Source organism: Nerophis ophidion, linkage group LG03 (genome assembly GCF_033978795.1).
Source record: "Nerophis ophidion isolate RoL-2023_Sa linkage group LG03, RoL_Noph_v1.0, whole genome shotgun sequence".
Lineage (NCBI taxonomy): Eukaryota > Metazoa > Chordata > Actinopteri > Syngnathiformes > Syngnathidae > Nerophis > Nerophis ophidion.
Window position 1 is genome coordinate 85,435,295 of NC_084613.1, and position 12,103 is coordinate 85,447,397.

General features: G+C 46.9%; 1 protein-coding gene across 1 annotated transcript in view; it reads right to left on the reverse strand.

Moving 5' to 3' along the window:
* Positions 1-12,103, reverse strand: part of mta1 (metastasis associated 1) — a 176,087-nt gene that overhangs the window by 44,626 nt on the left and 119,358 nt on the right. The window contains 1 exon segment of the mRNA XM_061896254.1: positions 10,714-10,902. Coding sequence (XP_061752238.1) covers positions 10,714-10,902 — 189 coding nt within the window.

The following is a 12,103-nucleotide window of genomic DNA, read 5'->3' on the forward strand; positions in this document are numbered from 1 at the left end:
GAGGGTGTAACAACACTAACAGGGAGGGATTCAAGTTGCACCACTGGCAAGAAATCTGCCGCCAGACCCCCATTGAATGTACCAGAGTGTCTTCACATTTGACCGGCGATGCTAAGACAGACATGGCACAGAGATGTATGGATAACCTGCAGATGCATTTGCAACCATTAAGTCAACGAAATCACAAAGGTGAGTTTTGTTGATGTTGTTGACTTATGTGCTAATCAGACATATTTGGTCACGGCATGACTGCCAGCTAATCGATGCTAACATGCTATTTACGCTAGCTGTATGTACATTTGAAACTAGATACCCACATTTAATGCGAAACAAACACTTACCAATCGACGGATTTAAGTTGCTCCAGTGTCACAAGATGCGAAAGTCCTGATCGTTTTGTCCGCACATTTTACCGGCGATGCTAATAAGGCAGCCATGCTATGGGCCACTTCATTAGGTACACCCACGCTATGGCCGAATAGCGTCAATAGCTATTCGCTCAATAGCTTCAATTTCTTCTTCAATTTCATTTTCGCTATCTGCCTCCATACTCCGACCATCTGTTTCAATACATGCGTAATCTGTTGAATCGCTTAAGCCGCTGAAATCCGAGCTAATGTCGCTATATCTTGCTGTGGTAACCGCCATGTTGTTTGTATTGGCAGCACTGTATGACGTCACAGGGAAATGGACAGTCGCTTTGCAAATAGCGAAAATCAAGAACTTTAAAGCTTTTTTAGGGGATATTCCGGGAGGTGTAAAATTTTGAAAAAACTTCGAAAAATAAAACAAGCCCAAGGGAACTGATTTTTATTGTCTTTAACCCTTTTGAAATTGTGATAATGTTCCCCTTTAAGTCCCATCTTAAAACTCATTTGTATACTCCGGGCATTAAATAGACCCCCTTTTTAGACCAGTTGATCTGCCGTTTCTTGTCTTTTCTTGACTTGAAGGTATGCCAAGGGGTATGTAAGATTTTTTTTTAAATATTCTAAAAATAGCAACAATTCAAAAATCCTTTCAAGATATATTTATTGAATAATACTTCAACAAAATATGAATGTAAGTTCATAAACTGTGAAAAGAAATACAACAATGCAATATTCAGTGTCGACAGCTACATTTTTTGTGGACATGTTCCGTAAAGATTTATTTTTTTTGTGAAGAAATGTTTAGAATGAAGTTCATAAATCCAGATGGATCTCTAATACAATCCCCAAAGAGGGCACTTTAAGTTGATGATTACTTCTATGTGGAGAAAATCTTTATTTCTACTTAAATCACTTGTTTATTTTTCAACGCGTTTTTAGTCATTTTTATATCTTTTTTTCCCAAATAGTTCAAGAAAAAACACTACAAATGAGCAATATTTTGCACAGTTATACAATTTAATAAATCAGAAACTGATGACATAGTGCTGCATTTTACTTCTTTATCTCTTTTTTTCAACCAAAAATGCTTTGCTGTGATTAGGGGGTACTTGAATTAAAAAAAATGTTCACAGGGGGTACATCACTGAAAAAAAGTTGAGAACCACTGCACTATGGACTGGACTTTCCCAATATTATGCTAGACCTACTTGACGTCCATTGCATCCGGTCTCCCCTCGAGGAGGGGGAGGGGGGGGTTCTCAATGTCATTCTCATTGACATCCCACTGGGTTGTGAGTTTTTCCTTGCCCTTATGTGGGATCTGAACCGAGGATGTCGATGTGGCTTGTGCAGCCCTTTGAGACATTTGTGATTTAGGGCTGTATAAATAAACATTGATTGATTGATTGATTGATTGATTGATTGATAAATTACATTTTTCGAGCCACTGGTGTGAGATTGATTGATTGATTGATTGATTGATAAATGACTTAGTTTTGGAGCCACTGGTGTGAAAAAGTCAAATATTATGCACATACTCAACAGTCTTCGAGAGAAAGCAATCAATCAATCATCCATCCATCCATTTTCTACCGCTTATTCCCCTTTGGGGTCGCGGGGGGCGCTGGCGCCTATCTCAGCTACAATCGGGCGGAAGGCGGGGTACACCCTGGACAAGTCGCCACCTCATCGCAGGGCCAACACAGATAGTCATTTATCAATCAATCAATCAATCATCCATCCATCCATTCTTTTTGTACCGAGGCCCTGCGATGAGGTGGCGACTTGTCCAGGGTGTACCCCGCCTTCCGCCCGATTGTAGCTGAGATAGGCGCCAGCGCCCCCCGCCACCCCAAAGGGGAATAAGCGGTAGAAAATGGATGGATGGATGATTGATTGATTGATTGATTGATAAATGACTATCTGTGTTGGCCCTGCGATGAGGTGGCGACTTGTCCAGGGTGTACCCCGCCTTCCGCCCGATTGTAGCTGAGATAGGCGCCAGCGCCCCCCGCGACCCCAAAGGGGAATAAGCGGTAGAAAATGGATGGATGGATGGATGATTGATTGATTGATAAATGACTATCTGTGTTGGCCCTGCGATGAGGTGGCGACTTGTCCAGGGTGTACCCCGCCTTCCGCCCGATTGTAGCTGAGATAGGCGCCAGCGCCCCCCGCGACCCCAAAGGGGAATAAGCGGTAGAAAATGGATGGATGGATGATTGATTGATTGATTGATTGATAAATGACTTAGTTTTGGAGCCACTGGTGTGAAAAAGTCAAATATTATGCACATACTCAACAGTCTTCGAGAGAAAGCAATCAATCAATCATCCATCCATCCATTTTCTACCGAGGCCCTGCGATGAGGTGGCGACTTGTCCAGGGTGTACCCCGCCTTCCGCCCGATTGTAGCTGAGATAGGCGCCAGCGCCCCCCGCGACCCCAAAGGGGAATAAGCGGTAGAAAATGGATGGATGGATGGATGATTGATTGATTGATAAATGACTATCTGTGTTGGCCCTGCGATGAGGTGGCGACTTGTCCAGGGTGTACCCCGCCTTCCGCCCGATTGTAGCTGAGATAGGCGCCAGCGCCCCCCGCGACCCCAAAGGGGAATAAGCGGTAGAAATGGATGGATGGATGATTGATTGATTGATTGATTGATTGATAAATGACTTAGTTTTGGAGCCACTGGTGTGAAAAAGTCAAATATTATGCACATACTCAACAGTCTTCGAGAGAAAGCAATCAATCAATCATCAATCCATCCATTTTCTACCGCTTATTCCCCTTTGGGGTGGCGGGGGGCGCTGGCGCCTATCTCAGCTACAATCGGGCGGAAGGCGGGGTACACCCTGGACAAGTCGCCACCTCATCGCAGGGCCAACACAGATAGTCATTTATCAATCAATCAATCATCCATCCATCCATTTTCTACCGAGGCCCTGCGATGAGGTGGCGACTTGTCCAGGGTGTACCCCGCCTTCCGCCCGATTGTAGCTGAGATAGGCGCCAGCGCCCCCCGCGACCCCAAAGGGGAATAAGCGGTAGAAAATGGATGGATGGATGATTGATTGATTGATAGCTCGGTTGGTAGAGTGGCCGTGCCAGCAACTTGAGGGTTGCAGGTTCGATTCCCGCTTCCGCCATCCTAGTCACTGCCGTTGTGTCCTTGGGCAAGATACTTTACCCACCTGCTCCCAGTGCCACCCACACTGGTTTAAATGTAACTTAGATATTGGGTTTCACTATGTAAAGCGCTTTGAGTCACTAGAGAAAAGCGCTATATAAATATAATTCACTTCACTTCACACATCTGTGTTGGCCCTGCGATGAGGTGGCGACTTGTCCAGGGTGTACCCCGCCTTCCGCCCGATTGTAGCTGAGATAGGCGCCAGCGCCCCCCGCGACCCCAAAGGGGAATAAGCGGTAGAAAATGGATGGATGGATGATTGATTGATTGATAAATGACATTTTTCGAGCCACTGGTGTGAGATTGATTGATTGATTGATTGATTGATAAATGACTTAGTTTTGGAGCCACTGGTGTGAAAAAGTCAAATATTATGCACATACTCAACAGTCTTCGAGAGAAGGCCCACTGAGGAGTGGGGGGTGTGGCACTGACAACAAGCAGCCACCAGGGGGAACAGTGGTGCACATAACATCTGAACTATTTTTCTTTATGGTCACCAACAGATCAAAATATGAGGCATGAAAAGCTGACCTGAAATTATTGGATTAAAAAATAAAAATAATATCGAAGAATTCTGTTTTTTTTATAGTTTTACTGCTACCATAGTGTGTGCTTCCTGTATGTAATATTCATTTCACTAGTATATCTCATTGATATCCTTCGGCACTTGGCGCCACTTTAACCACAAAACACTCCTCCGGGGGGGTAAGTTGATACTTAATAGTTGTGCAATTGTTCGTGGCGTTTCAGCATTTTTTTTTGACACGGACTTATCCCCGATTTCGACTTTCACACTCGCGTTACATTCACTTTCACCGCAATGTTTACAAACCCTCCTTGTTGACTCCACATCCGGGTCCTAATCCAAATTATTTCCATCCACCGGCCTCAAGCATGCATTAAATTGATCGATGAAGAGCCAAAAATGGTTAAACCTGCACTTTGCCACCTTATGCAAATAATTCGGCTTTAAGGTTTTACTACTTACGTATAAAATACTACACGGTCTAGCTCCATCCTATCTTGCCGATTGTATTGTACCATATGTCCCGGCAAGAAATCTGCGTTCAAAGGACTCCGGCTTATTAGTGATTCCCAAAGCCCAAAAAAAGTCTGCGGGCTATAGAGCGTTTTCATTTCGGGCTCCAGTACTCTGGAATGCCCTCCCGGTAACAGTTCGAGATGCCACCTCAGTAGAAGCATTTAAGTCTCACCTTAAAACTCATTTGTATACTCTAGCCTTTAAATAGACTCCCTTTTTAGACCAGTTGATCTGCCGTTTCTTTTCTTTTTCTTCTATGTCCCACTCTCCCTTGTGGAGGGGGTCCGGTCCGATCCGGTGGCCATGTACTGCTTGCCTGTGTATCGGCTGGGGACATCTCTGCGATGCTGATCCGCCTCCGCTTGGGATGGTTTCCTGCTGGCTCCGCTGTGAACGGGACTCTCGCTGCTGTGTTGGATCCGCTTTGGACTGGACTCTTGCGACTGTGTTGGATCCATTATGGATTGAACTTTCACAGTATCATGTTAGACCCGCTCGACATCCATTGCTTTCCTCCTCTCCAAGGTTCTCATAGTCATCATTGTCACCGATGTCCCACTGGGACATTATTGTCACCGATGTCCCACTGGGTGTGAGTTTTCCTTGCCCTTATGTGGGCCTACCGAGGATGTCGTAGTGGTTTGTGCAGCCCTTTGAGACACTAGTGATTTAGGGCTATATAAGTAAACATTGATTGATTGATTGACTGTGGGCTTTAGTTAAAGGGGAACATTATCACAATTTCAAAAGGGTTAAAAACAAAAATCAGTTCCCAGTGGCTTGTTGTATTTTTTGAAGTTTTTTTCAAAATTTTACCGGTCTCGGAATACCCCTAAATAAAGCCTTAAAGTGCCTTATTTTTGCTATCTTCGAAGACGCTATCCATTTCCCTGTGACGTCATACAGTGCTGCCAATGTAAACAAACAATGGGAATACCACAGCAAGATATAGCGACATTAGCTCGGATTCAAACTCGGATTTCAGCGACTTAAGCGATTCAACAGATTACGCATGTATTGAAACGGATGGTTGGAGTATGAAAGTATTGAAGAAGAAACTGAAGCTATTGAGCGAATAGCTATTGACGCTATTCATAGCCATAGCATGGCCGAATAGCTGCGTTGGCATCGCCGGTAAAATGTGCGGACCAAACGATCAGGACTTTCGCATCTTGTGACACTGGAGCAACTTAAATCCGTCGATTGGTAAGTGTTTGTTTCACATTAAATGTGGGTGGAAGGAAACGTAATATTGTTGCAAATGCATCTGCAGGTTATCCATACATCTCTGTGCCATGTCTGCTTTAGCACCGCCGGTAAATAGCATGTTAGCATCGATTAGTGTAGCATGTTAGCATCGATTAGCTGGCAGTCAAGATCAACAAAACTCACCTTTGTGATTTCGTTGACTATCGTTGCAAATGCATCTGCAGGTTATCCATACATCTCTGTGCCATGTCTGCTTTAGCACCGCCGGTAAATAGCATGTTAGCATCGATTAGCGTAGCATGTTAGCATCGATTAGCTGGCAGTCAACATCAACAAAACTCACCTTTGTGATTTCGTTGACTATCGTTGCAAATGCATCTGCAGGTTATCCATACATCTCTGTGCCATGTCTGCTTAAGCACCGCCGGTAAATAGCATGTTAGCATCGATTAGCGTAGCATGTTAACATCGATTAGCTAGCAGTCACGCCGCAACCAAATATGTCTGATTAGCACATAAGTCAACATCAACAAACTCACCTTTGTGATTTCGTTGACTTAATGGTTGCAAATGCATCTACAGGTTATCCATACATCTCTGTGCCATGTCTGTCTTAGCATCGTCAGTAAAATGTGGAGACACTCTGGCACATTCAATGGGGGTCTGGCGGCAGACACTTTGACATCTTCGGGCCAGTGGTGCAACTTGAATCCCTCCCTGTTAGTGTTGTTACACCCTCCGACAACACACCCACGAGGCATGATGTCTCCAAGGTTCCAAAAAATAGTCAAAAAAACGGAAAATAACAGAGCTGAGACCCGGTGTGTTGAAAATGAAAATGGTGGGTGTGTTACCTCGGCGACGTCACGTTCTGACATCATCGCCTCCAGCGCGATAAACAGAAAGGCGTTTAATTCGCCAAAATTCACCCATTTAGAGTTCGGAAATCGGTTAAAAAAATAGATGGTCTTTTTTCTGCAACATCAAGGTATATATTGACGCTTACATAGGTTTGGTGATAATGTTCCCCTTTAAATTGATCGTTATGCAAATAATTCGGCTTTGCTGTGGGCTTTAGTTAAGTTTTCTCTGCTGCAGCTGCTATGCTAAGCTGTAACACGACACACGCTAGCTCGTGGTGCGCAATAAGGCAGGCTACCTTAGTTCCGTTTTGTAGTTACGTTATAGCAGGGGTCGGGAACCTTTTTGGCTGAGAGAGCCATGGAAGCCAAATATTCAAAAATGTATTTCCGTGAGAGCCATAAAATATTTTTTTAACACTGAATACAACTAAATGTGTGCATTTTATGTAAAACCGTATAGCACGTCTGTTATTATTTTTAACAACATTTTTATCCTGAAGCTAACTAATAATGAATAAAATACTTCTTACCATTCTTGACTTCTTGAACAGGTGCGGTAGAAAATGGATGGATGGATAAAAATGCATGAGAATTTTTTATATTTTGAATGTTATTTTTAACACTGATTACCAGGGGAATTGTTCATTATTTTTTGTGTTAAGCAATGTCATCTAAGATTAATCTGAGAGCCAGATGCAGTCATCAAAAGAGCCACATCTGGCTCTAGAGCCAAAGGTTCCCTACCCCTGCCTTATAGCGTCCTCAAAAAATCGAAACACTTAAAGGAAGGCTGAGGTTTTTGCATGTTTTAAACAAAAGTTATGTTAATAGACTTTGAAGACCTCTTAAAATCGTATTTAGGACCTCTTGAGATTTTAGGAGAATTCTAGACATTTTAAGGCAGGGGTGCCCACACTTTTTCTGCAGGCGAGCTACTTTTCAATTGACCAACTCGAGGGGATCTACCTCATTTATATATATCATTTATATTTATTTATTTATGGAAGAGACATTTTTGTAAACAAGTTAAATGTGTTTAATGATAATACAAGCATGTGTAACACATATAGATGTCTTTCTTTCACGAAGACAAGAATATAAGTTGGTGTATTACCTGATTCTGATGACTTGCATTGATTGGAATCAGACAGTAATGATGATAACGCCCACATTTTCAAATGGAGGAGAAAAAAAGTTGTCCTTTCTGTACAATACCACATGAAAGTGGTTGGTTTTTGGCATTTAATTCATCCAGCTTCCATACACTTTACAAGAAAAACATTGGCGGCAAATTCCGTAGCTTGCTTGATTGACATTCACGGCACCCGAGGGTCTTGTGAGATGACGCTGGCTGCTGCCAGTTCATTATTATGAAAAAATGACAGAGAGGAAGGCGAGAAACACTTTTTATTTCAACAGACTTTCGCGCCGTCCCTTCCCTCAAAACTCTAAAGGCCGACTGCACATTTCCTATCTTCACAATAAAAGCCCTGCTTCATGCTGCCTGCGCTAACAAAATAAGAGTCTCGGAAAGCTGGCGTGCACAAGTGATGTGCACGCCAGCTTTCTGAGGGATCGCTTGTGCACGCCAGTTTTCCCAGACTCTGTATTTAGTTAGCGCAGGCAGCATGAAGCAGGGCTTTTATTGTGAAGATAGGAAATGTGCAGTCGGCCTTTAGAGTTTTGACGGAGGGTACGGCGCGAGAGTCTGTTGAAATAAAAAGTGTTTCTCGCCTTCCTCTCGGTCATATTTTCATAATAATGATCTTGCAGCAGCCAGCGTCATCTCACAAGACCCTCCGGTACCGTGAATGTCATTTAAGTGACGTCTTGGTGAAGATTGATGATCACTCATTTTTAGGTCTATTTTTTTTAAAAGCCTGGCTGGAGATGGACTGACACACCCCCCGCGGTCGACTGGTAGCTCGCCATCGACGTAATGGGCACCCCTGTTTTAAGGCCTTAAATTAAAATTGTTAGATTTTGGACAAATTATCAAGCGTTGACCGGTCTGCAGCTACAAAAAGGTTGGGGACCACTGATGTAGTCTTTTACATTTAGAAAAAAATAATAATATAATGACCTCTTTAATAGAGCTGACTAGACCCGCTCATCGGCAGTGCGCCTTATGTTCCCGGAAAATACGGTCCATATTTTATCTTTGTAATCATTTTCACATAAGAAATATGCAGGAGGCGGGTAAAGACTGGCCCTATAGCTCAGTGGTTAGAGCACTGGTCTTGTAAACCAGGGGTCGCGAGTTCAATTTTTTTTGGCTTCACGGTGGCAGAGGGGTTAGTGCGTCTGCCTCACAATACGAAGTTCCTGAAGTCCTGGGTTCAAATCCAGGCTCGGGATCTTTCTGTGTGGAATTTGCATGTTCTCCCCGTGAATGCGTGGGTTCCCTCCGGGTACTCCGGCTTCCTCCCACTTCCAAAGACATGCACCTGGGGATAGGCCCCTCCCACCTTCAAAGACATGCACCTGGGGATAGGCCCCTCCCACTTCCAAAGACATGCACCTGGGGATAGGCCCCTCCCACTTCCAAAGACATGCACCTGGGGATAGGCCCCTCCCACCTCCAAAGACATGCACCTGGGGATAGGCCCCTCCCACTTCCAAAGACATGCACCTGGGGATAGGCCCCTCCCACCTCCAAAGACATGCACCTGGGGATAGGCCCCTCCCACCTCCAAAGACATGCACCTGGGGATAGGCCCCTCCCACCTCCAAAGACATGCACCTGGGGATAGGCCCCTCCCACCTCCAAAGACATGCACCTGGGGATAGGCCCCTCCCACCTCCAAAGACATGCACCTGGGGATAGGCCCCTCCCACCTCCAAAGACATGCACCTGGGGATAGGCCCCTCCCACTTCCAAAGACATGCACCTGGGGATAGGCCCCTCCCACTTCCAAAGACATGCACCTGGGGATAGGCCCCTCCCACCTCCAAAGACATGCACCTGGGGATAGGCCCCTCCCACCTCCAAAGACATGCACCTGGGGATAGGCCCCTCCCACCTCCAAAGACATGCACCTGGGGATAGGCCCCTCCCACCTCCAAAGACATGCACCTGGGGATAGGCCCCTCCCACTTCCAAAGACATGCACCTGGGGATAGGCCCCTCCCACCTCCAAAGACATGCACCTGGGGATAGGCCCCTCCCACCTCCAAAGACATGCACCTGGGGATAGGCCCCTCCCACCTCCAAAGACATGCACCTGGGGATAGGCCCCTCCCACCTCCAAAGATGCACCTGGGGATAGGCCCCTCCCACTTCCAAAGACATGCACCTGGGGATAGGCCCCTCCCACTTCCAAAGACATGCACCTGGGGATAGGCCCCTCCCACTTCCAAAGACATGCACCTGGGGATAGGCCCCTCCCACCTCCAAAGACATGCACCTGGGGATAGGCCCCTCCCACCTCCAAAGACATGCACCTGGGGATAGGCCCCTCCCACTTCCAAAGACATGCACCTGGGGATAGGCCCCTCCCACTTCCAAAGACATGCATCTGGGGATAGGCCCCTCCCACCTCCAAAGACATGCACCTGGGGATAGGCTCCTCCCACTTCCAAAGACATGCACCTGGGGATAGGCCCCTCCCACTTCCAAAGACATGCACCTGGGGATAGGCCCCTCCCACCTCCAAAGACATGCACCTGGGGATAGGCCCCTCCCACCTCCAAAGACATGCACCTGGGGATAGGCCCCTCCCACTTCCAAAGACATGCACCTGGGGATAGGTTGATTGGCAACACTAAATGGTCCCTAGTGTGTGAATGTTGTCTGTCTATCTGTGTTGGCCCTGTGATGAGGTGGCGACTTGTCCAGGGTGTACCCTGCCTTCCGCCCGATTGTAGCTGAGATAGGCGCCAGCGCCCCCCGCAACCCCATAAAAGGGAATAAGCGGTAGAAAATGGATGGATGGATGGATGGAGCCTTGGTGGAGGTCAATGCCCACACTACCGTTTTCCACTCCCTTCATTGATGGTAGTTCGCGTAAAGAAAGAATGCATGCTTACAAAATCCTGCTGAATGTCCGTGAAGTCTTTGCCGTATTTCTCCAGCGCCTCCTCGAACATGTTGGCCTCCGAGGCGCTCCACTCCTCCATTTCATCCCGGCACAAGACCGGCCCGCCCTGGGGCACCAGCGCCGCGATGGCCCGTGTCACGTCGTAACCCGTGGCGTGGAGGGTGTCCATGGCGTGGAACTTGAAAACAAAAACACGGGAGGAAGAGCAAATGAGAGGTTTGAGGGGCGGTTTAGCTCGGTTGGTAGAGGGTTGCAGGTTCGATTCCCGCTTCTGCCAACCTAGTCACTGCCGTTGTGTCCTTGGGCAAGACACTTTACCCACCTGCTCCCAGTGCCACCCACACTGCTTTAAATGTAACTTAGATATTGGGTTTCACTACGTAAAGCGCTTTGAGTCACTAGAGAAAAAGCCCTCCGGTCCCCCTTCTTAAAGAAAGGAACCTCCACCCCGGTCTGCCAATCCAGATGTACCGCAGGATTAGGTCTCTGCTTTTTGCAGATGATGTGGTCCTGATGGCTTCATCTGACCGGGATCTTCAGCTCTCGCTGGATCGGTTCGCAGCCGAGTGTGAAAATCAGCACCTCCAAGTCCGAGTCCATGGTTCTCGCTCGGAAAAGGGTGGAGTGCCATCTCCGGGTTGGGGAGGAGACCCTGCCCCAAGTGGAGGAGTTCAAGTACCTAGGAGTCTTGTTCACGAGTGAGGGAAGAGTGGATGGTGAGATCGACAGGCGGATCGGTGCGGCGTCTTCAGTAATGCGGACGTTGTACCGATCCGTTGTGGTGAAGAAGGAGCTGAGCCGGAAGGCAAAGCTCTCAATTTACCGGTCGATCTACGTTCCCATCCTCACCTATGGTCATGAGCTTTGGGTCATGACCGAAAGGATAAGATCACGGGTACAAGCGGCCCAAATGAGTTTCCAGGTCTCTCCCTTAGAGATAGGGTGAGAAGCTCTGCCATCCGGGAGGAACTCAAAGTAAAGCCGCAGCTCCTCCACATGGAGAGGAGCCAGATGAGGTGGTTCGGGCATCTGGTCAGGATGCCACCCGAACGCCTCCCTAGGGAGGTGTTTAGGGCACGTCCAGCCGGTAGGAGGCCACGGGGAAGACCCAGGACACGTTGGGAAGACTATGTCTCCCGGCTGGCCTGGGAACGCCTCGGGATCCCCCGGGAAGAGCTAGACGAAGTGGCTGGGGAGAGGGAAGTCTGGGTTTCCCTGCTTAGGCTGTTGCCCCCGCGACCCGACCTCGGATAAGCGGAAGAAGATGGATGGATGGATAGATATTGGGTTTCACTATGTAAAGCGCTTTGAGTCACTAAAGAAAAAGCGCTATATAAATATAATTCACTTCACTTTGAGGCGGTGTCACGTGGTAGCAA